A 26,492-nucleotide genomic window follows, 5' to 3' on the forward strand; every position below is an offset into this window, starting at 1 on the left:
GGGGGGGGGGGGGGGGGAGGGGGGTAACTCCCAAACCATCACATCTTTTATTTTGGTGCTTCCAAGTGGGGCTAAATAAGTCTGGAGGCCTACCAGAAGAGTTACCGAAGTGAGTGATGGAGAAGGAGAATCCAGTCAGTTCGCTGAGGTAAAAGCTGTTCAACTTGCTCTTGATGTGGCTGAACGTGAGAATTGGCCTATCCTTTACCTCTACACCGACTCATGGATGGTAGCCAATGCTCTGTGGGGTTGGCTAAAGGACTGGAAGAAGAATGGTTGGCAGAGGAAAGGAAAGCCTATTTGGTGTGCTGATCTATGGCAGGACATTGATGCACGGCTGGAGAGAACTCCAGTGAAGGTGCGGCACGTAGATGCACACATGCCTAAGAGCAGAGCTGCTGAGGAACATCACCACAACCAGCAGGCAGACCAAGCTGCTAAGATTTCTCAAGTTGATGCCAACTCTGATCTTGACCTTGATTGGAAACACCGAGGTGAGCTGTTCTTAGCTGGGTGGGCTCATGATTCATCTGGACATCAAGGCAGAGATGCAACCTACCAGTGGGCATGCAATAGGTCAACTGACTTATCTATGGACACTATCATGCAGGTCATCCATGACTGTGACATCTGTGCTGCTGTTAAGCAGGCTAAGCGAATCAAGCCCTTATGGTATGGTGATAGATGGTCAAAGTACAAGTATGGTGAAGCCTGGCAGATTGACTACATCACTTTACCTCGATCTCGATCTGGCAAGCAGTATGTGCTGACGATGGTAGAGGCCAGCACTGGATGGTTGGAAACCTATCTAGTTCCACATGCTACTGCACGTAACACCATTGTTGGTTTGGAGAGACAGATCATGTGGAGACATGGAACTCCAGAGAGAATCGAGTCAGACAATGGTGATGTCTCTACAATATGTCTGCTTGTATATTGTGCTAAACTGTAAATATAAAGCTCATTCCTTAATTCCCATCCATCTGAGCTGGGTGATTTTACAAGAGTGTGTGGGGGGGTGGGCGGGTAACTCCCAAACCATCACAGTTGGTCTGCAATGCTCAGCCTATACCCATGGCTATACCCACATCTTCATTACAAAGATGATCAGATGCTGGAGCACCTCTGCTACAAGGACAGGCTGAGGGAGCTGGGCATGTTCAGCCTTGAGAAGAGAGACCTCCAGGGAGATCAGTACCTGAAGCAACCTACAAGAAAGCTGCAGAGGAACTGTTTCCAAAGGCCTGGAATGATAGATCAGAGGGGCAATGCTTCATTATCAGAGAATAGGAGATTTAGATTGGATGTTGGGAATGAGTTCATCATCATGAAGGTGCTGGAACACTGTGACAGGTTGCCCAAGGAGACGACTGAGGGCCCATTCCTGGAGCTATTCAAGGTGAGGCTCAGAAAAGCTTTAAGCAATCTGCTGTAGTGGAGGATGTCCTTGCTGACTGCAGGGGGGGTTTGGACTAGATGTCCTTTGGACCTCTCTTCCAACCCAAACCATTCTATAATTCTAAGTCTTCAAATAACAGCTGAGGAAAGCCCAAATGATATGGTTTCTTCCTAGAGATTTTTATTTCAGTCAACACACAGGATAAAGAGAGGAAAGTGGACTGAGGTTAAGTAAAGACGTGAGCAAGAGAATGAATGGCTAGAAAAGGCCACAGTCTTTCAGATTTTCTTTGATGATTATGTCTGTGACTGCATCAAATACAAACTTGACATTCTGGGTGTCTGTTGCACATGTCAAGTGAGAATAGATTTCCTTATCTTCTTTCCTTAGATTCAAGTCTAGAAATTGTTTCTTAATGTAATTTCCAGCATCTTCAAATGTGTTTTGTCCTAGTGGAGAGAACAGTGGGAGAAAGAGAAGATACGTCACAACTGGTACTTCCTTACAGCTACAAAGAAATAAGAATTTCCTTTTTCTTTTCCTTTAATTCTCTTTCCCTTTCTTTCTTTCTTTCTTTCTTCCTTTCTTCCTTCCTTCCTTCCTTTCTTTCTTTCTTTCCCTTTCTTTCTTTCTTTCTTTCTTTCTTTCTTTCTTTCTTTCTTTCTTTCTTTCTTTCTTTCTTTCTTTCTTTCTTTCTTTCTTTCTTTCTTTCTTTCTTTCTTTCTTTCTTCCTTCCTTCCTTCCTTCCTTCCTTCCTTCCTTCCTTCCTTCCTTCCTTCCTTCCTTCCTTCCTTTCTTTCTTTCTTTCCTTCTTTCTTTCTTTCTTTCTTTCTTAAAGAGATTTAATTTCTTATATTAGGTATGAAAATTTTGTATCTAAACTGCACACCTAAACCAAAATTTCAGTACTTAACCAGAAGTCCTCATTTCTGAAGTGAAATGCCTCCAAGTGAGTGCCTCCAAGAGCTGAGGATCTCAGAGAAAGCCCAGGAGGTGAAAGACGAAGAAGAAAAAGGGGAGGAGCGTAAATTAAAAGGGAAACAGAGAGATAGCAGACAAAACTGATGGAAAATACAAAACTGAAGAGATGAAGACGGAATGATTTTCTTGCAGCTCTTCTGCCTCTCAGTAGTCTTCCTTTAGAAAAAAACATCAGGCATGAATAGTTGTACCAGGAACTGGAACTTGCTACAGCAGGATGAGACTCGTGGTGACAGGCTCCTGCTGAGAGCCCTTGCTGAAGCCTCAGGCAGTGTAAAGAGGCTCCACTGAGTTAGCACATAACGTTTGATTATCCCAGTGAAGCACTGGACAATTTTGGGTTGATGTGTCCTGAGAAAGAGACTGAAGGAGCTAATTTTCAGGGGCTGCATAGAACCTTTCTTCTAATAATAATACTGCTCTAAGTATGCTTCATTCTCATTACACCTTATCCCAAACATTAGTTTTTTTGTTTGCCACTCTTCGACATAGCCTCGTATTGCATCAGCTGGAAATAGCTGCTGGTTTATATTTCCAGAAGACACTACTATCATACCAAAAAACAACCCTGTGTTTAGTTACAATGTATGTGAGTGAGAAGCCACTGCCTTACTGAAAGACTGGCTAGGTTCATCATACCACCCTTTAGCAATCTGAAACTTCTAATGTGAAGTGATAAAAAGAGAGGAAATGGCCTCAAATTGTGCCAGCGGATGTTCAGATTGGTTATTAGGAAAAAAACAATGTTTCCTGATAGAGTGATCAGGCATTGGAACAGGCTGCCTAGGGAGGTAGTGGAGTCATTGTCCTTGGAGGTGTTAAAAAAGCATGTAGATATGGCACTTAGGGACATGGTCTGGTGGCCACGGTGGTGTTAGTTTGGATTTGATGGTCTTAGAGGTCTTTTCCAACAGAAACAATTCTCTGATTCTCTGATTCTAGTTCTCTCTTCTTCCTCTACTGCCAGTGGAGACAAATAAGCATCTCCAGAGAGAGACTGTGCCACCCTGGGACAGGCATCATGTGTAGGTGAGATGAGCTGTATTCTGGCCATGTCTGTCCCACACCATTCTTTTGAGAAAAGGGTGGATGCTTAGACAAGATTTAGAATTTAAATGGTTATATGTATGTGACCTGAGTCAGTCTTAGTTTTTAATGCATGGCATACACTAATCATCTAAATGTATTTTCTTCTGAGAATGTCAAACTTACCATTATACTCAGGAAAGCAGATATTCAGGTGAACTTTTGTTATTTTCTCTTGAAAGAGGTCTTTTTTGTTTAGAAACAACACAATGGAAGTGGCTGCAAAGCATTTGTGGTTGCAGATGCTGTTGAACAGCTGAAGACTTTCATGCATTCTGTTCTGTTGAGAGGTAAAAGGTAAATGTGAGACTGACAAATCTTATCTCCACTTGTCATGTTTACTCTGATGTTCTTTACTGGCAAGAACCAATATATCATAATAGACTCTAAATGTTTATCAGGGAACAGGGCTAGTTCTGATATGCTATCAGAGAGTACAGCAAAATGTAGCAGCAAAAAGGGTTGTTTGTCTTTTCTGACTCACCACTTCTTTATCTTCCACCAGAACCATGTCATAGGCACTGAGTGCAGCACAGAATATGATGCAAGTAACTCCTTCAAAGCAGTGAATCCACTTTTTCCTCTCTGATCGCTGTCCACCCACATCAAACATCCTTGCAGGAAAAATGTGGACATAATCATGCTTTTAATGTGCAGAGTGCAACTGGACATGAATGACAATCAAACACCCAGCTGTTTCTGTTCCAGCAGGTCAAGGAGTACTATGTATTATTTACAGCTTTGTAGAAGGTATAAAAGGAAACATAAAGGCTTAAATATCTGTGTGTGGGAAATACCTTCAGCACTTTCATGTGGCACTGTGTGTTGAGGAAAAGCTCAGTGCTGGACTAGGATTTATTCAGGACAGAATTCTTACATGGAGTGTTGACAAAGATACAAATCCACTGTCACTCCTTACTTTTCAGTTTTGTTTGTAGCGAAGTGACACTTGGATCAAAAGTCAGATGACTGTGTCACGGGTTGACTCACTTGTTAGGTTTGAATGGCAGGTGTTTAGTCAGCTATTCATTGCCCTGGCACAGTCCTTTGGCTGGCTGTAAAACCTGCAGCATGTGTTTGTGCATGAGGAGTCTTTGCCCTACCAATTGCATTAATTGTTGTTTAAGCAACAATTCATGGGGAGCAGGAACCTCTTTATTTGTAGAGAGGAAAACATGGGATTGGCCTCCTCTTCATTAATTTCCTTCAGTGTTTGCCAGAAATTTGGGTAGAGTCATATGAACTTTTTATGGGCTCTTTATGTGGGACCAAAAGCCAACTGAGCATCTGGGATCTAGTTAGGGCCCAATAGAAATGAGCTGTCATCAAAGCTACCAGTGTTCTGCACAGCACCAGCTTTCAAAATTCCCATGTTTGTATTTGTTGTTCTTCAGGGACAGGTTTTCTTTTCACTGTTTTTCTGATATAAAAGATGCTAAACCTGAAATTTATTTTCCAGTGCTTTATAAAAGAGGAAAAGCATGCAAAAAATCAACTTTATCATCCTACACTTACTTTTTCTGTTGTGTTCATGATGACTTTTCCCTGGGCTGCTTGTGCTAGAACTTGAAACTGTAAAACCTATTTCCCTGTTCATTATCCATCTCTTCAAGAAAATGCATTAGATCTTATTCTATGGATGTATCTCCTGCAGTATCTCAAACTGAAACACAACTCAGTTTGTATACTAGTGAAAATAGTGGAATCCAGTATAAAAAAACACATGTGAGAAATAAACATAGCAAGAATAATATCTTACTGAAACACTATTTTTTTCCAGAATAATGATCCTTTCTTTTCTTCACAATTAGTAATGAAGCTGATGGAAAAAAACCCAACAAAATTATAGTTTATAATTTTTCATTCTGCTTAGAAGAAATGAAACCTTTCCCAATGTTCATGGTGAACAAGCACTGCAGCTGAGGACTCATTAGAGATTAAAACCAAATAATCTTTTTCCTAGTACATTCAATCTGTGACCATTGGGTTTCTATAAACATGAATTATTAGGAAATCAAGAAGCTGTTGTGGAGTAAGATTTTGATAACAGTAATGGCATTCTTCCAAGCCTTTCTTCACTAAGTTAGTTCAGTGAGGTCAGTATGAATAAAGCATCTTGACTTGTGGCTGGGATTAGTGCCCAGAAGTCTGAGATGATCTTTTTCATTTACCAACACAGTCATAGTTAGACTTGAAAGCCTGATGTTTTCCCAGCACTACTCTTGGAAAACTTAGCTACAGATTTGAGACTAGCTGCGTATATATTTGTCCTGCTGGTGCATACAGCAAGACCTGAAGAGTAAAGTAAAGCTTGCTTGATTTCAATCCAGCTAGGGCACAACAATGGAAATGAAAGGAGGAAAGAACCTATGAAGATCAGACCTTCTCTTCAAAATATTTACCCATGTTTTGCAAATAGTTACCATGGGGGCAGAAGCACCTCTGCTGTGAGGGCAGGATGAGTAAATTTGGGTTCTTCAGCCTGGAAAGAGAAGGCTCCAGGTAGACCTAACAGCAGCCTTCCAGTACCTGAAGGGAGCCTACAATAAGGCTGCAAAGGGACTGTTTCCAAAGGCCTGCAGTGACAGGACAAGGAGCAATGGTTTGAAATGAGAGAAGAGTGGATTTAGATTGGATATTAGGATCAAATTCTTTGCCATGAGGGTGGTAGAACATCAGAACAGGCTACTCAGGGAGGTAGTTGAGGCCTTGTCCCTGGAGATGTTTAAGATCAGGCTGGAAAGGGCTCTGAGCAAGCAGGGAGGATATCCCTGCTGACTGCAGGAGGGTTGGGCTAGATGATCTTTGAGGGTCTCTTCCAAACCAAACCATTCTGTGATTCTATGTTCTGACGTCTGGAGATCAAAGTTGGTATCAGTGAAATAAGTTGAAGCTAAATTACATTAAAGTAGCAAAGTAACCACTAAGAAGGTAGCAAATACAGGAGATGTTGTCTCTGCAACTGTAATTCAGTTCCTTTGAGCAATACTTGAATTTTGACTTTCCCTGCACAGATACAAAATGTTTTCTGCTTCAGAAGAGGGACAAATGTTTTAGTGAATAAGGCATCTGGTTATGTTTTCTTTTCATCCATGTATGGCTTTGACCTCAACCCTGATTTAAGTGCATCAACCAAAACTCACTCTGAATGTGAAAGTCTTCCTCTCTTTATAGATGTTTCTGTGGTACTTGGCAAACTAAAGACAAAGTCATCAGGATCCCCCCCCCCCCCCCCCCCCCAGCTGTTTTGCATTTTTTCTGGCAATGCAAAGTAGCAGAAACTGACTGGTTAAAATGGATTTATAGCTGCTCTGCATCCCTATCACAGCTCAAACCCCTCAGACTATTTTTTTTAGTGGTTTTACCTTCTATTACTCAAGTGCTCAATATCACCAATGACTTCACTCACATAACACTACTGTAATGTGGAGCAGAGGGTGGTTTTTGTCTCTTGTGTTTGCAGACACCCAGGTACTTAGTTCTCAGCTGTGCTGCATTGCAGTTGGACATGGACACTAATTCTGATATTCTAATACCAGGGCTGGTAAAATTAATGTCAGAGAGGACTTGATGATGATATCTTTCAATCTCCTGGTTTTATTTTTTACACAAACTAGGGTTGTTACTGAAGATGCTTAGATTTCCAATGCACAAACCTGTCTGGGAATACGGTAATCAGAGAAAAAGAAGATGGTAGTGCCTACAACATTGTACATTTGTTGGTAGTTCCTATGTGCTGAATTGTCATGATTATTTTGTGTAATAATAGATGATAATCATTTACTTATAGGACATCCACCACAGAATCTTATGTTGCATATGTAGTCTCCATTGTGTCAAAGCTCCCTTGTGGTAGCATAGTTTGAGGGGTGTTTAATTGTCACATGAGGAGCTAAAAAACAGAATCTCAATGAAAAATGTAAAAGTTATAATCCTGGTGCTTTGTCTGTCTATCTCTACAATCTCTTGTCTAGACTATGTTCCTCAGTGTGTACCCCAACCCTTAAATGAAAAATTAAATGAATTCAGTCTGTAGACAAAGACCTTATAGAATATCAAAACTATCATGATTCATTCAAGTACGTTTTCATGTGGATTTAGATACTTTTAGTTGGTGCACCAAGCACACCAAAATCTTGAGTATCTGAAAATGTCAATTATTTTCAGTCAGATTTCTCATTTCAAGATTTTTTGTCTGAACATTTTGCTTTTCATCTTCAATGAGCATGCAAGCATGCATGCTAATACTGAAATTTCCCTGGGGACAGAAATGATTTAATTTTTTTGCCAGCTGTAATGCATTCCAGTGTTAAGAGCAGTTCCTTTCCTTCTCAAGAGAGGAGAGTGAATAGTTGAGAGTGCAGGCAAATTAGTAGCCATCAACCCTTTTGCATGCTGTTAAGGACATTTAGGAAGGCACAACTCATAGATGTTGTAAACAATTATTCAAATGACAGGTTACAAATAGTGCTTTATAGACACTCACATATGTAAAAATGTCCTTTTAGAACCTGATACTCTGACAGCTCTTCACAACAGTCCAGTATATGCATATGGCTGGGTTACAAGGACTAAAGTATCTTGGGTTTTTTGTCTGTTTCAAAATTTTAAATGAGAGTGGATTCAAGGATGAAGTGGTGTTTCTCAGAGTTCAGTGTTGGGACCATTCCTGTTTAATATCTTTATCAGTGATCTTGAAAGGAGATTGGAAGCACCCTCAGTAACTGCAGACTACAGCAAGGTGGCAGTGCTCATCTGCTGGAGGGTAGGAAGGCTCTTCAGAGGGAACTGGAAGGCTCTTTCAAGGGATCTGGACAAGCTGGATCAGTGGGCTGAGTCCAATTGAGCTTTAACAAGGACAAATACCAAGTCCTGCACTTGGGCCACAACAGTCCCCTACAATGCTACAGGGTTGGTCCAGGGCTCCTGGAAAGTTCCCCAGCAGAGAAAGACCTGGGGATGTTGGTCCACAGCTATCTGAACATAAGCTAAGACTGTGCCCAGGCGGCCAAGAGGGCCACCAGCATCCTGGCCCGAGTAGCGTGATAAACAGGACCAGAGGAGTGATTGTCTCCTGTGCTCAGCACTTGTGGGACAACACCTTGAATACTGTGTTCAGTTTTGGGGCCGTCATGACAAGAGAGAGACATTGAGGTCCTGGAACATGTCCAAAGAAGGGCAACAAAACTGATGAATGGTCTTAGGACTAAGTCTTATGAAGAGCTTTTGAGGCAGCTGGAGTTGTTTAGTGTGATGGAAAGGAGGCTGAGGGTAGACCTTATCACTCTCTACAACTATGTGAAAGGAGGTTGTAGAGAGGTGGGTGTTGGTCTCTTCTCACAGATCACAACTGACAGGGCCAAAGGAAATGGCATCAAGTTGTACATGGAAATATTTAGGTTAGACACTAGAAAAACTTCTATACCAAAAGAGTTATCGAAGACTGGAACAGGCTGCCCAGGAGAGTGGTTGAATCATCATCCCCAGCTGTATTAAAAAGCCATCTAGATGTGGTGATGAAGCATATGGTGTAGTATTGGCCCTACTAGAATTCCATAATGGTTGGACTTGATGATCTTAAAGGTCTTCTCCAACCACAGCGATTCTGTGATATTCCAATGGGATTACCAGTATCAGAATGTTTATGCTTTTGAAAGAAAATACTCAAGAAAAATAAAACCATAGGAAACTGTCAAATATGGCATTCATACCTGAAGTTCAAGTCCTTGAAAGAAAACTGAGTCTCAATAATCCCAGTTGTTTTCACTCGGGAATGCAAAACATCTTGCTCAGTAGGCACATAGTTTGGCATTGCTAACCTATCCAAGTCATTGAGGTAACTGAGGGGAATAAGAAAGAAATGGTGATGAATGAGTTAAAAAGGTGAAATGAACATTACATAATCACTTCATTTTGAGCCACTTTAGAATATTTCATACAAATTGGACACATAAATGCAATGCTATTTGTTTTTAAATATCCTAGATCCACAATCTAGAACCTTTAATTCAATCTTTTTTTGGTTTAGGTTTAGTTTAGTTTTAGTTGTATAGACATTCTCTTTCTGAGAATTTCAGTTCAGGAAAATCCTGAATGCATTCCTGTGATCCTGCTCTGGCACTGGGGTTAGACTGGATGATATTTCAAGGTCCCTTCCAAACCCTAATATTCTGTGTTTTTGTGACTGGCTCCTTGACAGTCTGCACTAGCTCCCTTGAATACTGAAACCTATTGCACTTTGAAACAGGACACAGAGCATTACACTATTTCTATCTTCTTTTTAGTCAGCAAAACCTAATCTAGTGTACAGACTGGAATGTTAGTTGGCAAACAGGTGTATTTCGGGAGGGTTTCTGCATTAGAGTTAGGTGTTTTGGTTTTGGGGGTTTTGTCATTGTTGTTTGGGGTTTTTGTTTGTTTGGTGGTGGTGGGTTTTGGTTGTTATTGGTTTATTTGCTTGGGGTTTATTTCAAAGAGTGTTTTTTCCCTTTGCTGACTTGGTACGAGCTTTTAGTGCTGGGAACTGCAGCATGGCTTGTCAGAAAGGATATGTCAGGAAACAATTATTTCTATTCTTAGAGCAATACAAGGCTGCCTCGAGATACTGCCAAATCAGGCACAAAAGCAACACAGGTGATATTTTCTCTTTAGGTACCTTACAGAGAGCTCTTAAGTGTTGTTTTGAAGATACAAAGATACAAAGAATTTTTAATGTTTTCATGGGATATTTCTTCTGCTGTCTACAACTTGTGAGCTATTGCTGCCTCTAGTTTGCCTGGCTCCTGGCCCAGCCTCAGATCACGCTTTCCCCTGCTGACTAGAAGCGTCATACGATGCTCTGTAAGGTTTGACTCTTTAGGTGCCCTCAACCTGTAGGAGGAGCTGTAGGAGCAGAGGAACCTCTAGCTGCAGACCTAGGAAGGTGGACTTCAGCTGGAAGAAACCTCTGTTCCAGATCTAGACAGATTTATGCGCTCTGGTAGAACTCTGACCCACATGTCACCTCCCTTCTCAGCCATTTATGAGCTTAAGGAGAAAACACTGTACCCTGTGAAACAGCTGTAGAAGCAACCAAACCAGGGATCCCTGCAGAGTCTATGATTACTGACTACATCTAACCTAGGGCATGTACTCCAGCTGAATGATGATCATTTGCGGAGTTGGAGCTGAGCAACCCTATTCCTCTGCTTATCTGCCTGCCACCTCCCAGGTCACAGAAAGGGAACTGGGCCATCAGGCTGGCCCAAGGATCACTTCTCTGTGCAAACAGATTAGCTTAGAGGAAACAAAAAGTAAAACTCCAGACTTATGCTCAACAGCTTGCAGTGTTTGTGTTGAAAATACACTTTTTTTTTTTTAAACTCCATGTAAACATTTCTGATACATTATAAAAAGAAAAAAAGGCAAAAAAAAAATCTTTTTCAGGCTAAGAAGTAATACTTTTTGTAGACTGTTCTGCATGTGAGGAAGACTTCTTGTTACAAGCCTACCTAGGCTGTGTGTTACAGTACTAGCCAGCTGTTCAGCACCTGCAGCTGGGGTCACCTACTAGGCTGCTGAGTCATTGAGCTGGTACTCTGATGCCCTTGCAAAGCAGGCCTGGGTCCCGCCGTCGCTCCACAGTTGTTTGATGAGTTCAACCAATTCAGAAGACATGTCACCATCTTCCAGAGCTGTTGCCATGGCACACAGCTTCCTTTCATCTTCCTAAAGACAAATTTCAGTCAATATTATGTGTGGTGGTTTGGATGTACCCCGCCCCCCCCCCCCACTTTTAGAAATACCTAGCTAGACTCAGTTGGGTTCTGGGAATATAAACGAAGCTATTTATTTACAGCTGGCACAATATACAAGCAGCTACTTACAATATATACAGTTATATACAGAAATATACAAGGTAAAAAGTAATACAGAAGCACAACTCCCCTCCCAGAAACTTGAGTCCCCAGGAGGGGCTCTCAACCACCCCTGCACCTTCCCCATGCCCCTCTCAACCCTACCACAGTCCTAAGGAAGAACAGAGGTTCAGCCAAGAGGTTAAGGAGCAAGGTTAGTGGCAGGTGAGGTTAGGGAGATGCAGCTCAGCCAGAGCCCAGCCCGAAAATGAAGAGAAAATGGAGAGAGTGTTATCTAATGTTTTCCCTTCTTGTTCCCATACCTCTCAGTGAGACTGTGAGGGGAGCAGACATCACCATTGTTTTCCTTTCACAGCCTATGATCTAATTTTTCTTACCCAAACATTCTACCCTGCTTCAAACTAGCACATTATGCAAACACACTGTGCCACTTCACCTCCTTGAAGCCATTGGTTTACAATGAGTTGCAGAAGCAAAATTTCTCATTTTTACTGTATTTCCAGTTAGCTGTGCTTGCCTGTGCATGTCAACATCCTTTTACAAACTCACTTTGCTTTAGTTAGTATCAAGGTTAAACTTAAATCATGATACACAGTTTTCTTCCTTTTTTTGGTTTCATTTTGTTTTTACAAGGGCTCAATTTCATCTTGCCAAAGGTGTTCATGAAAAGTCTAACTTGGAAGAAAGGTTTTTATTGTAAGAGAGAGTAGTGAGGTATGAAAAACTACATTAAAACTAATATATAAAGCTTAAATGTGACTACATCAAAGCAGAAACAGACATCTGAGTATATTTTTGAGTGTATTGGGAAGGAAATTTTTTTACCTTTAGGCCACAGTGAGAAATGTGACAAAGTCAATGCAAGTAGAGAATGCATTTCCAATAGGGTTTTGGGTTTCTTTTATTTGAGGAAGAGGAAACCTGTAACTGATAAAACCTCCAGTATTTTTAATATAGCATTCTGTAATTTGACTTTTACAGTCAATCAAAAAAGACTTCAGATAATCTAGTACATGAAACATATTTCTTTTCAGTGGTTAACAGCCTAAGAATACACTGTAAATAAAGAGTATGATTAAAATAGCTTCATTTCACACACTGTCACAGCAGTGTGTAATTACAGAACATAATTTCTTTCTGGTCCTGTAAGTAGAGAACTGAATTGATTTGCAGGCAATAGCTGCAAAGATAGAAATGACTTCTGCTAAACACCATTATGTCAGAAAGCATGTTTCATTAAAAAATTAGAGAATATCTTCTCAATAACTTGTGACAAATTTGTTTCAGGAATGTATGATCCTTTTGTATTTAAATAGAGACTACAGTTTATGGAAACTTTGTCAAGATGAGAGTAGGATCATAACTAAAACACTACAGGTTTTCTAAAATATTGGAGAAATTGAATGAGCTTGGAGAAAAAGTTGGTTTTGTTTTGTTAAAAAAAAGCAGGGAGGGGAGGAATAGCTGGTAGAGGATTGCCTTCATTTGAAAGAGGGAAAAGGATAGCCATAAAATTGCCCTTCTACGTTAGACAACACTGTCTCCATTTACACCCCAATTACTTTGCTCAGTGCCAGAATCAGCAGAACTGAGTCATGCTTTCCCATGTGTATCTCTAATTTGTCTCCAAGGCTGCTCTCCTGGGTACACACTTGTGCAGCTTCAAGATAACAGTTTAAGATACCACATACCATTTAATGGTTATAGCTATCCTTCTGCAAAGTTGGATTTGTGGGTTGCATAACCTACAATAAGAAGCACTGAGCTCAGAGCCTTCATGGGTACAATAAGTGCAAGAGGTGGTAACAGTGGATTTTGATGCTTACGCAAAAGAAGAAGATAGCAGTGGATAGACTTTATCATAAACCCAATTTGTAGAATGTTTTGTTCCTCTCCATCATTTAGATGGATTTCAGCTTACTGTCATATAAAAAATGGGTAGCAATTGTGCTTCAGAAGGAAAAAAGTGCTCTTTCCCCAAACCAGATACTCAGAATTACAAGCTGAAGCACCTTCAGGACCATTAAGAGGTGCTTGCAGAGAATCCTGGAATATAGATAAACCCATTGCTCTTGGGTCTTAGATGAGCTTGTTCTTTGAGCTTGGTGACCTTAAGCAGCTAAATATGGACCAGAACACAGGAAGAACAAAGCCCAGCTGAAATAAAATCTTATATTAAAAAAAAACCCTTACATCAATAACTTTTAAACAGCTGGTGCTGCATCTGTACAGTGGGAAGGTCTCTGCTCCAGGAGCAACTGGAATATTCCCAACATGTCTAAAGGGCCCTTCCTTACATGACTGAGCCCCAAGTTTTACTAATAAAATGAAATATTTTTTTACATTTCCCAACAGCAATAAGTAAGTGACTAAGCAGCTAAGAAAGGGATCTCTTTCTTTTTTTCCCTTTCTTATGTCTTTGCAGGTTAAATATTTCTTTTGTTAGTTTGTGCAAATGTTAGAGCCCAGGCATCAATCTTGAGGAAATGAAAAAGGTGAGGACATTCTGTACCATATATCTCACCCAGTACTTCATTTTCACTTCATAAAGCAAATACCAAATACCAAATACCAATTTCGCTTCATAAAGCAAATACACTTTCTGTTCTACTAATCTCTACAATTATGTTACAAAAAATTGTATTCCAATACCTATTTCAAGAGAAATAAAGTCATACTCACAATTCTAGCTGGATTTTCATAGCTGATTCCTAACTTGATCATTGCTTTCACAATTGACAGGATAGACTGCACTGTATTACTATAAATGACAGGTCTGAACTCCATGCGTTCCTGGTAGGTAAAACCATCTTTATGGATAATCCTGGTGCAAAAATGGAAAATAAAAGGTTTATGGGATGCTCTGTGAGGTTAAATTTATCAGGCTAGGTTTTGACTTCCCAGTGTGGCTGAAGAGGTGGTGGGTTATTTTGCCCTGAGGGTTGATATTTGAATTTGGAACAAGAACCAGGCCCATTCCTATGGGCGCAGGGCAAAATGCATCGCTGTGATAGAATCCCAGATCTTTTTATTACTAGAATCTACAACATGAGCTATTCATGGTCTGTGAACTTGTGTGTTTAATTGTTGTCATTTTTATGCAGAATCTCACAGAGAATAGGAAAATCGTTACAACAACAAAATTTCTATGCTCTGAGGTACTTCCTCAAGAAAACAATTTCTTTTTTTAATCAATATTCCATTATACATCAGTTACAATCTCTAGGTATTGAGAGGTATTACTGTCATTATGTACAGGCTTTGGGTGCCTACATATTACTCCAGAGGATTTGGCCTGTATTTCAGAGGACAAAGAAAGTTAGTAGACAAATTAATTTAATCTAATTCTGACAGAGGGATTGTAGTTTCATAATCCTGCATGACTGGAGAATAACATGAGGTTAAAGTTCTCCAAGATCAGTGTGCAGATTATACTGTAACTCAGAGATATCTTTATTGATGAGTTGTGAAAAAAAGGATAACCTCACCCTTTTAGCTGTAGTACACTCTAAATTGCTTTGGCTGCTGCTGGAATTGAGACTGCTGCTGGAATTGAGGCTCTGTTCTTGCTTATCTCACTTGTTCAGAGATGAAGGACAGGTTATCAAATACATAATTTCTCTGTTTTGTGATGATGTTTCTTTTTTTCCTGTCTTTTGCCAGAGATACAGCTGGACAGAGCAGAAATATATGCAAGTATATAAAGTTATACAAGCAGAAAGGGGTGATATGAAACCATCTGGCAGGTTAGTCCAGAATATGTATGGATGTGTGCACTGGATAATTTGGATTGCTGCTTGGAGATGGCCTAAGCAATGTGCTCTTTGTAAAACACCATAGAGTCCAGAGCTCCCTACTAGTGTAGGTGATCCCTTTTACTGGGTCAGATCACCCAAACCAAGAAATCATTTCAGATGCATCTATGTTACCCCTTGCAATGGTACTTAATCATATTCTTCTCACTCTCACCCTTACTACCTGTGGAAGTATCAGTCTTTATATAAACAATGGAGTGAAATATATGGAAACTCAAATGTGAAGTTCATGAAGTTGGTTTAACTGCTTTGTGTGTCTCTCAGCGATGGCCATAACAGGATTTCTGAGTAAGATGGATGTTTTGTCTTTGCCTGTAAAATAACTGAGATAAGAGGGAAGCAAAGGCTCTAACACTGTCCTCAGATGGCTATGTTATGTTTTTATGCTTTCCATTTGAAGAGCAAAGGAAGGAAAAAGATGTAAGATTCTGAAATAAAACTAGATTTTGGAATCAGAGAAAACTTGGGTTTGCTTGAGGCTTTTCACTGATTTTGTTTTGTTTTGCTGTTACTCTTTTTGTTTGCTTTAAAGTGTATTTATGTCCCCTGGCAGAAGGCAGGTTAGCCAATCTCTTTAATTAGTAGTGAATTTTTCTACCTTCATTAAAGATCTGTTTTTTGTAAAGGGGTGTTGTAAAACAAGCTGAACCTTTATAGAGTCAGAAGGAGCATTTTAACAAATGAAAAAAAAATTGTTCCCTGATCCTCTTGAAAAAATAAACAATATTTAAATAACAAATGCAGGATGGTGAAGGCATGAGGTGTTAGGCTACTAGTCATAATCTCTAAATTATTTTTTTAATTAGAGGAAAAAACTTATTCTGTTTATTTTTTTTTTCACTCAAGGAGATCTCGTCAGATAGGTGGATTTGATTCAGTATCGAGAGAAATGATGAGTTCTGAAATCTTTTGTTATCTGCTTTTTATTCACTGAATTATTTATAGTAGGTTTGCACTCTTAACTTAGAGCACAGCATAGAAATACCTAACTTGGTTTCATAAAGTTAAATCAGACACTGGAAGTGTTCTAGTCAGAACGCAGAGCTCCAGAGAAGTCTATTTATTTTTCCCCCCTTTTTAGCTATTCCTTATAACCATGCTAGCCTTTTTAAGACCACACAGTATATCTGTATTTTGAATATCTGAAAGTATTTTGCAAAGATTAGTGAAAGGATTCAAGTTTTATTCAAAATTTTAGTCTGGAAATAATGAGGTTTATGAATAGAAAATTATGTTAATAAGAGTAGAATTATCCAGATTTTAGTGTAAAATTGTATTTTCAGCAAAACTACTTCTTTTGAAAGCAACCAGCTTCCCAACTTCCATTTTTCTTTCCAATTTCCATGTTTTCTTCCAACTCCTCTTTTTACTTCCCCACTAGTTTTTTTCCTCAGAATTAATTCTTCATTTCTTCCTTACTTCCTTTATGTTCTCCCTACCTCCTTTTTTCTTTCTGATCTCTATTTTTCTTCCCAACCACCTTTGTTATTCCCAAGCTCTTATTTTCTTCCCAACCACGATCTTTCTTTCCAGACTCCTTTTTTCCTCCCAACCTTCTTTCTTCCAAGTTCTTTTTCTCTCCCCAACCTCCATTTTTCTTCCCAACCACCTTTGTTATTCTCAAGCTCTTATTTTCTTCCCAACTATGATCTTTCTTCTCAGCCTCCTTTTTTCCTCCCAACCTTTTTTTTTTCATGTTCTTTTTCTCTTCCCAATCTCCATTTTTCTTCTCAACCACCATCTTTCTTCCCAGTCTCCATTTTTCCTCCCAACCTTTTTTTTCTTCCAAGTTCTTTTTCTCTTCCCAACCTCCACTTTTCTTCTATTTTTTACTACCAACCCCTTCTTTTCCTTCTCAACCTCTCTTCCTTCCAATCTCCATTTTTCCTTCCTGACTTCCATTTTTGTTCCCAACGTGTTTTTTTTCCCCCTCAACTTCCATTTTATTTTTACTGCAAAGATTCCACCCTCTTTTTTTTTTTTTTTAATAAAAAGGTATTTGGGTTTTACAGAAATATCTCACTTTATATGAAAAATTATTAATTTAATAAGCACTTTTCTTGGCAATATTTAATATTTGCCATCAAGCTGACAGCTTATAAATACACAGGGCTTTAAAGATAACTCTCTGCTTTGCCATTTTCTGCTCCCTTCTTGATGCTCTTAAGGGTTATCAGCCTCCTTAAAGACCTCAATTCAAAGGAACATCTGGGGAAGCTTTCAACACAATAAATTTCAGTGGTTTGCTCAATAGGGAGGGGTCTTCTGATTGGAACTCAGAGATAAAATTATCCACCATTTAAGTGGAACAAAAAAGTTAGCAAAGTATTTGATGGATGGATCTGAATCTGTCTTATTGCAAAATGAGCTGCTTAAATAGAAAATCTCTCTTATGACAGAACATTTTTTTTACTTTACTCTTTAAAATGCACTGCTACAGATACAGCATTTGGAATAATGCTGGTTTCATAAAGCACTCTGATTTTGACACTGGAAGAAATTATCAAGTGGGATCATGTCTAAACAGTTACAATGGATGTGTTTGGTGTTTTTTGTTTTTTTTTTTTTCTATATTTGGACAGCTCTAAGAAACAGATGCAATGTGAGTGCTTCAAGATTTTCTCAGTGAAATCAAATCAAATTTATATGGACCAAATGAAAATGGAACCACGAGGGATAGTTCACATCACATGTGAATTGTCAGCTGTGGAACCACTCCCTGTAGAATATTGTGCATGGTTTTAGTTTACATTTGTTTGAAAAAGATTCAGGAGATCTGTAGGCATGAATTAAATGAGGGCTATTAAACACAGCTGTGCAATCTCACAGGTTGAATTAGTGCCTGAATCACAGGTCCTCAGCTAGTGTCAGGGTATCCAGCAGAAGTGTTGCTGTGTGTTTGCTTATCTGGTCTGATGATCTTCTGCAAACATCTTTTCACCAGCTACTACAGGAGATGAGATGCGAGGTAGGTCGATCTGTGGCTGGTTGATTCATGTACTCCTATTCTCACTATAGTACTGTAACTACTGCCAAAGCCAGTGAACAATCTTGTTTGGTCTTCAGTAAGAAGTTGGACTAGTACATGATTAGATCAGACAGATTTGATTACCAGTCCAGCTGTGTGTCTTAGTCACTTTGTGTTTTTCTTTCTGTGGTTGAATGAGAAGTTGGTTTTAAAGCAGCATAAATATTGTGATAAGACATTAGCTAGATGGCTTATACTCTTATGCTACAAATACCAAATGTGACAACTTTTAGGAATATTCAGGTACTTACTTCATTTGCTTTACAATAGTGCTCTTCCCTGACTCTCCAGCACCTGCAGAAGGGGAATGTTCAGGAGATGTGATTGATACATGAATAGGCAGCAAGTACCAAAATAACTCTCTGGAACACAGAATTTTGTATCTGTGAAGAGTCATACAAATAACTTAGATCTACTTTGTGCTAACTGTAACCCTCTCTAGTGTCCATTTAGACTTAAAAAGAATGAAACCTTGGTAAAGTGTTAATTCTGAAAAGGAGAGTGACATTTGAAAGGAAACATTTGGTCAAGTCAGAGAAAAACAGACTCTTTAATTATTAAGGTAATCTCATATGGTCATATTTTTATTTCATTCCTGGCAGATAGACAGAAAGACACAAACAAACTCGAGCTTCTGACAGGGTCCCATTCATTACAGGATCTGTGGCTGCTAATTTAATGTGTCTCACGAGCCTTTATAAGCCCAAAAGAGCAAATTCTGTGCTCTTTCGCCATCTTCTTTAGGCAACTGGAAAAGACAGAACGTTCAGGCTTATATGTAGGCTAGCAACAGATATAGCCTGGCAATTCTGCAGTAAATCCTCGTAGCTGTCAGGGAGGTACAGGCACTTGCTTGCACAGCTAGTTGCAGAACTGGGACATAGGTTTGGTCAGGTTATGTAAGATCAGTTTGCCCTTCTTATCTTCTGGATAGTGAGTAATTGCAGTGCAGACCCTCTCTGTTGGAAATCACTGTGAGTGACTATCAGCTTCTGTCTGTGAGAATGATAAAGCATGGCAAGAGTTGCCAAACAAGAGCTGGATTTTAAAAGCTCCGGAAGAGAAGGTTTAAATTTGGCTGTGAATACCTGAGGCAGGGTTCATCACTGGGTTTCTCTTTGCAGATTCTTATTTAGCACAGTGAATGGTGTCATAGCTATTGTAACTGAGGGCTTCTCAGTGAATGGAACAAACTGATTACAAACTTTCCAAATGGATTTTGAAAAGCTAATAAAAACATTCAAATGACAGGGATTATTTTACTCAAATGAATCACAACAGACAGCAAACCACAGGCAAAGCATTTTCTAAAACCCGTGATGTGAATGGCAGCAAGTGCAAGAGAAAAACGAGGCTATGCAAAATGAGAGGATGCTGCCATCTGCCACAGCTCAGAAAAAATGCAAATTTGCTGTAGATCATTTATTATCCCTTCAATGCCCATCTAAAGAACTGGGTAAAACCCCATCAGCAAGGTGGCAATTCCTACAGGTTTTTTCAAGGAAGAGAACAGGCTGTGCTGAAAATTCATACATTCACCTCATGGAGGGATGCCAGGAAATACAATATAGAAATGCACATCTCTTCAAGATCTGAAAGGCAAAATTAAAATAGAATGGGAGGAATAATTTCTGTCTTCTGGGTGCATTTTTCTACCTCTGCTCATCTTTAATTTATGGTCTGGAAATGCCTTTATCTAAACAACAGATGACACTCAGAGTTTGGCTTCGCTCTGGAGTATTGTGTTAGTTGTAGCAGCATTTGCACCAGAGGAAATGGGCCAGAAACAATTTACCTTGCACCTGCTTCCTTTCTTCCCTCTCCTTGCTGTTCAGCTTGCTCCTCTGGCCAAGGCCCCAGGCAGGGGAACATGGGCAGGGCTGTGTTTCCACCCACCACATTAGCCTTCCACTCACAGAAACAGCAGCAATCACAGAAACGGCAGCAAGAATGCATCATGATAGCCCTTGTGTGACCGCACGGGAAGCTGAAGGCACTTTCTCTTTAGGAGGTTGTGAGAAGGACAATCATAGTTAAGCTCGGGTTTTCTGAGTAAAAGATGAGAATTTAGGCCAGACTTAGCCCTATCCTGAAGGATGGAAAGTTCTAGTGACTTTAATAATTTCTTTGTGAAAATGTATGGCTCATCTTAATAGGCAACAATGCCATATTTTGCATTTCATGTATTTGAGATCTAGCTTTTTCAAATCTATCTCTGATTTCTGTCTCTACTGGGATGCTGAGTTTCCTTGAAATGGATAAAGGCACAGAAAATGAAGATATAGGAATTTTGGTCAGTGCCCGAAACTGGCCCTGATCCTGGGAGCAGAATAATGTCCTCATTGCCAGTAAGGCTGATGCCACACTTCTCCCTAGAAATCACATTCACCATGCTCCAGGGCACACCACATCCAGATTCAGCCAGGTGCTGTAATGCAACACTCTGGCATACTGTAACCTGTCTGCCTTCTTGCTTTGGATATTTCAAACCTTGGTCCTCCATGTCCCAAGCCCATTATATTTCTGGGCACATTGGAGCTGCAGAGAAGACTGTAGAAGAAAGAAGTATGGTGTGGCATGGCTGCAGGCACTAAACTACAAAGGAGTCACTCCCCAGCAACCCGATTTTAATGCCCCCACTACTCTGGGACTATCTAACCTCTTTCCTGCAGGCTATCAAGTCATATAGACTGAAATGAAAGAGAAAAAATGGAGAGGTGCCTTGAAAGCTGGTAAAAGCCTCTCAGATTCAAACGAGAACAGAACCCAGGACCTCAACTGTAACTTGACATGACTGTTTTTCTGTTCATTTGAATAGTTGTGGCAGCTGGGGAGACTGCAAACTGCTTTCAGGATTAGCACCTGCCGAGCCGTTGAAGAAGATTCTTTTTGTGTATTAAGCTGATTTTGTGTCTCAGATCAAGAGCTATTATCTCTACAGTTATTATTTATCAGAGGGTTGGTTTAGGGAATTTTTCAGAAGGAAAGATAAGAAGACAAACAAAAAAACCCCCACACTGGCTTAGTATTTTGGTTGTAACCTGTTTCAAAAGCCACTGATGATGACATAAACCAGCAAAAATCAGGAAAATAAAATCTTCACATTAAAATCAGGAAGGGTTTCCACACCTCAGCCTGAACCTTGTCTGTGCCATTTGGAGCTTTGAGAACTGTGAACTAGGCTGGAAATTTTCTCTTCCTGGGCCTCACAAGAAACTCTACAATTTTTTTTCCATGGGAGAAACTACAGAAAGGATGTAAGGGCTAAGCCTCTTGAAGAAATAATGTCCTTAAACACTGCCCTACTTGCCCTCCTAGTGCTCAAATTGTTTGCTTCCAATGCAGGTGTTAATAACAGCAGCTTGCACCTGATTTCAAGACTGCAGTAGCTGATTCATAACTAGTTTTAAATGTCTATACTATAGATGTCTACATTCAGATGACTTGTTAGAGACCTTTTATATTCGGCAGAGAAAAACATTTGCTGCTAAAACTAAACCAAACAGACAACTTCAATTTTTGTGACTCTGAAGCTGATGTTTAAATTAAGTTGGGTGAGAGGTGCCATAAAAGTGAGTATTTCTCAGCTAAGTGAGCTGAGGATGACCAACTCAAATGAGAGTGAGTTTCAGCCTGACACTGAAAACTACAGACAATGAGAACATGGAAATACTTTGAAATAACTGTGAAATTTTCATGATTATTTAAACTGAAGCCAAGTTCTTAGACCTGTGAACCATCACTGCAAGCATCAGCTGGTTTGGCCACATTTGGAATTTGCACTGTGCACACAAATAAACTGCAAGCTGGCTTCCTATGAAGTTTATAAACTGTGTATGATGTGGTGGGCAAGATGTGGCTCTGATACAAAGGAAATTTCACCTTGGAGTCTGTTCCAGACTCATAAAACAGTCAGACTTTTTGGATATATAAATACGTAGAAGCTGATGTAGGGGGAAGGGATGGCATTTACAGTGTAGGAATAACTAACATGGAAGACTGAACCCTCCTGGCTATTGGACAGTTTGTCAGGAACATCAGAAAGTGACATATGTTGTCCAGTTTATATGTGCAGGTTTTATGTGCATGTCATAGGTCACAAAGATGATCCAAAGGCTGGAACACATCTGCTACAAGGATAGGCTGAGAGAGCTGGGGTTGTTCAGCCTGGAGAAGAGAAGACTCCAGGGAGATGTTAGAGATGCTTTCTAATACCTGAAGGTATCCTACAGGAAGGCTGGAGAGCTACTTTTTATAAGGGTGTCTAATAACAGGACATGAAGGAATGGTTTGAAGCTAAGGGAGGTTAGGTTCAGACTGGATCTTAGGAAAAAGTTCTTTAGTATGAGGGTGATGGGACTATGGAATAAGTTTCCCAGGAGTATCACAGTATCACAGTATCATCAGGGTTATGCCTCCTTCCTGGGTGTGTTCAAGGCCAGGTTGGATGATCCAGCCAAGCCTAGTTGATAGGCATCCCTGCCCGTGGCAGGAAGGTTCGAGCAGATGATCTCTGAGGTCCTTTCCAACCTAAGCCATTCTATGATAAACTGTAAACTATCACCTCAACACAGATAATGTGTTTGCTCAGATCATGGAATGTAACATAAGCAAACACATTGTCTTTGGCAGCATATGATCAGGGTAGGGTCAGCCTGGTTGTCTTAAAAGGAGCTGCCTTTGACTTATTAAGTGTAAGATTTAATAATTTCAAAGATCATCTGAGAGGTATGGAAAGGTAACAGGTACAGATCTGAACACAGCAGATTTATTCCAGCAGGTTGGGGGAGGTGATTCTCCCCCTTTACTCTGCTCTGGTGAGACTCCACCTGGAATACTGCATCCAGTTCTGGAGCCCCCATTACACATGGGATGTCCAGAGCATGTCCAGAGAAGGGCCACAAGGATGATCACAGGGCTGGAGCACTTCTTCTATGAAGACACACTGAAAGAGTTGGGGCTGTTCAGTCTGGAGAAGAGGAGGCTCCGAGGTGACCTTATTGTGGCCTTCCAGTATCTGAAGGGGACCTACAAAAAAGCTGGGGAGGGACTTTTTAGGCTATCAGGTGGTGACAGGATGAGGGGGAATGGAGCAAAGCTGGAGGTGGGTAGATTCAGACTGGACATGGGGAGGAAGTTGTTCAGCATGAGAGTGGTGAGAGCCTGGAATGGGATGCCCAGGGAGGTGATTGAGGCCCCATCTCTAGAGGTATCACAGTATCACAGTATCACAGTATCACCAAGGCTGGAAGAGACCTCATAGATCATCAAGTCCAACCCTTTACCACAGAGCTCAAGGCTAGACCATGGCACCAAGTGCCACGTCCAACCTTGCCTTGAACAGCTCCAGGGATGGAGACTCCACCACCTCCCCGGGCAGCCCATTCCAGTGTCCAATGACTCTCTCAGTGAAGAACTTTCTCCTCACCTCCAGCCTCAATCTCCTCTGGCACAGCCTGAGGCTGTGTCCTCTCGTTCTGGTGCTGGCCACCTGAGAGAAGAGAGCAACCTCCTCCTGGCCACAACCACCCTTCAGGTAGTTGTAGACAGCAATAAGGTCACCCCTGAGCCTCCTCTTCTCCAGGCTAAACAATCCCAGCTCCCTCAGCCTCTCCTCGTAGGGCTGTGCTCAAGGCCTCTCACCAGCCTCGTCGCCCTTCTCTGGACACGCTCAAGCATCTGTTTAAGGCCAGGCTGGAGGGGCTCTGGCTAGCCTGCTCTAGGGTAGGGTGTCCCTGCCCATGGCAGGGGGGTTGGAACTGGCTGATCCTTGTGGTCCCATCCAACCCTGACTGATTCTATGATTCTATTCCTCTCCTGTCTGGTCATTTCACTGGTTGACTATGGAAGGAGCTATATGATGCCCCTGATACACATTGTTTCTGCAGCTGTGTTGCCAGATATTCAAGCCACACTTTCACTCCAGCTGTGTAATAGGCTTAAAACAGACTCACATTTTGTTCACCTTTTGCTCTTAAGTCTGCAGGATTTTTTCCCCTCCCTCTAACATGCTTTTCACCAAATGTGATCTGTTGTTAGTGTTCTCTTGCAGAAAAAAAACTTCCCAAACTGTTGTCATCCACTGACAAAACTGAATCTTTATCATGTGTGCCATGAATGAAAGAAGATAATGTAGGAGTATATTCTATAAAGAAAACTTCAGTGGAAGTATTTTGACTTTGATGATCATCTCATCTCAGGAAAAGATTGCTTTTCTACAAGCATTACAAGGAACATATCTGAAACATGTCTGGATTTTAAAGGAAGGAAACAGAAGTCTTTTTCACATAGCTTACAATTAACTTAAAAGTATTTTACTAAAGGTATCCTGAGTCTAATATTAATAATCTCAGAAGAAGATGTGGTGTTTCAGGATGTAGTTTAGTGGTCATGGTATTTGGGTTATGGTTGGACTTGATGACTCTAGAGGTCTTTTCCAACCTTAATGATTCTGTGGCTCTAAGAAGGATGGTTATATACACTAGGAAGCATTTCAATCTAAAGCCCTTAAAACTAAATCATAGAATCATAGAATCAACCAGGTTGGAAGAGACCTCCAAGATCATCCAGTCCAACCTATCCCCCAGCCCTACCCAGTCAACTAGACCATGGCACCAAGTGCCTCAGCCAGGCTTTTCTTGAAGACCTCCAGGGATGGTGCCGGAGTAATTTAATTGGTTCTCTAGCTTAAGAGGACCTCCAGAACTACTGCCAAAACTACTGCCAAAGCTTGGAGGATTGAACATCAAAATATATAATCACATTTCTTATCTTTAAAAAAAAATCTCTTTATCTGAAAAATTCCTTATAAAGTATTTCTTAACATCTTCCTCCTGGACCAATGTTGGATTAAGTCACAGAAAGGAATGAACCCTGTTACAACTCAATATGCCAATATATAGAAAGTACTGAAATTTGATGAACATTTCAATGAAAATATTATTCTGCTTTTTGACCAGCAGAGGCAATAGTTCACATTAATATGACACTGAAAATCTTTGTGTTCTCCACTGAACTGAGAAGCGTTGTAAACCACAACCTGAATACTGATGGTACATAAACAAAATCAAACTGCTACTTTCTGCTTATTATCTGAGAAACAAGCATGGATGTTCTTCTCTTTTTTCTTTATTATTAATAATAGTGAGATTCTCAACAAACAGATATTTTGCATAAGATACAGAACAACAGTTAAGCCAATTTGCTTTGAGCAGATCTAGCTCAGGTTGAATGAATGTCAGTTTAAAGGCATTTGTAAGTATTGCAGTTACAATGAAGGAAAAACCCAAACATTTTGCTGATCAAAGGCTATTTTTCTCTTCGTTTTGAGAAGCCAATGTAAACTCTCATAACAGGCATCATACTGTTTGAACAATATTAAGATGGTGCCATGGTCTAGTTGATTGCTTAGGGCTGGGTGCTAGGTTGGACTGGATGATCTTGGAGGTCTCTTCCAATCTGGTTGATTCTATGATTCTGTGGTGGCAGTGCTATTGTACTCTTGAGTATTTGTTGTAAGCTACCACAGTACTATGGAATAAAAGAGAGAAGAATGAAGCTGTATCAAGGAAAAATATTTTTTTGCCATCACACCTGCTAGTTTTTACTAAATTGGTCAGTGTGGATTAGTAGTAGCTTATGAGAGTACTCATCTGTATTCATCTCATTTCACTACCTTCCATTCTACTCTCCACAATATCATTTTTATACATAAAAAAGGTGACTTTCTGCTTCTGTGAAAAATTAAGTACAACAGTTTAGAAAGTAAACAATATCAATACTTTGCCACACCTGTGGGTTTTCTATGTAACCATTTATCTCTCTTAACCCTCCTGCAAATGAATGCTTATAGATCCATGGGAGAAAAAAAAAGCAAAAGCCTGAAGTCTATGCCAAGTTCTGTGTAAGCAAGCAACGTAGTATTTATTCTAACAGTAGGTTCTCATTTCTCAAGTCCTTTTTGAAGTGAAGGATTTATAATACTTAGAATTGAATACATGCAGAAGCATGTTTGTTTCCAGCTGGTTCCTTGGGACTTAACTGATTGATTCCTGAGCACACACAACAAGAAAACATTTTGTGCATGTATTACGGGGTTATCTTCTTCAAATGAAACAGCAAGAGGTGGAACATTCACTATACTGAAATATTACCCCAGAGCAAAATAACTTCTCAATGGAAAAATATTAGCAATTTTTATTCTATTTACCCAACAGTAGGAGTTTGACTGTCCTGGCTTCTCTCTCTGCATCAGCCTGGAGTTTCTTTTCCAGTTCTCTGGATCTTCTGGCTGACTCCTTGCTCTCAGAACTGGCTCCGCTGCCCAT

General features: G+C 40.2%; 1 protein-coding gene across 1 annotated transcript; it reads right to left on the bottom strand.

Moving 5' to 3' along the window:
• Positions 1-1,633: 1,633 nt before the first annotated feature.
• GNAT3 (G protein subunit alpha transducin 3) lies at positions 1,634-26,492 on the bottom strand. Its single transcript, XM_064142919.1, has 8 exons — positions 26,375-26,492; positions 18,417-18,459; positions 14,005-14,146; positions 11,016-11,173; positions 9,178-9,306; positions 3,951-4,080; positions 3,593-3,746; positions 1,634-1,848 (listed from the first exon to the last, which is right to left on the bottom strand). The coding sequence occupies exons 1-8, from the start codon at positions 26,490-26,492 to the stop codon at positions 1,658-1,660; spliced, it is 1,065 nt and encodes a 354-aa protein (XP_063998989.1). The 3' UTR covers positions 1,634-1,657.

The sequence above is a fragment of the Pogoniulus pusillus genome, chromosome 4, assembly GCF_015220805.1.
Source record: "Pogoniulus pusillus isolate bPogPus1 chromosome 4, bPogPus1.pri, whole genome shotgun sequence".
Lineage (NCBI taxonomy): Eukaryota > Metazoa > Chordata > Aves > Piciformes > Lybiidae > Pogoniulus > Pogoniulus pusillus.

Excerpts from the sequence above, each read along its gene's own strand:
- GNAT3 (XM_064142919.1), bottom strand. The coding sequence starts at position 26,492 with ATGGGCAGCGGAGCCAGTTCTGAGAGCAAGGAGTCAGCCAGAAGATCC. Across the intron at positions 18,460-26,374 it reads AGTCAAACTCCTACTGTTGG|GTGCTGGAGAGTCAGGGAAG; the intron begins GTAAATAGAATA and ends CCCCTTCTGCAG. Across the intron at positions 11,174-14,004 it reads ATGAAAATCCAGCTAGAATT|GAAGATGAAAGGAAGCTGTG; the intron begins GTGAGTATGACT and ends ATTTGTCTTTAG.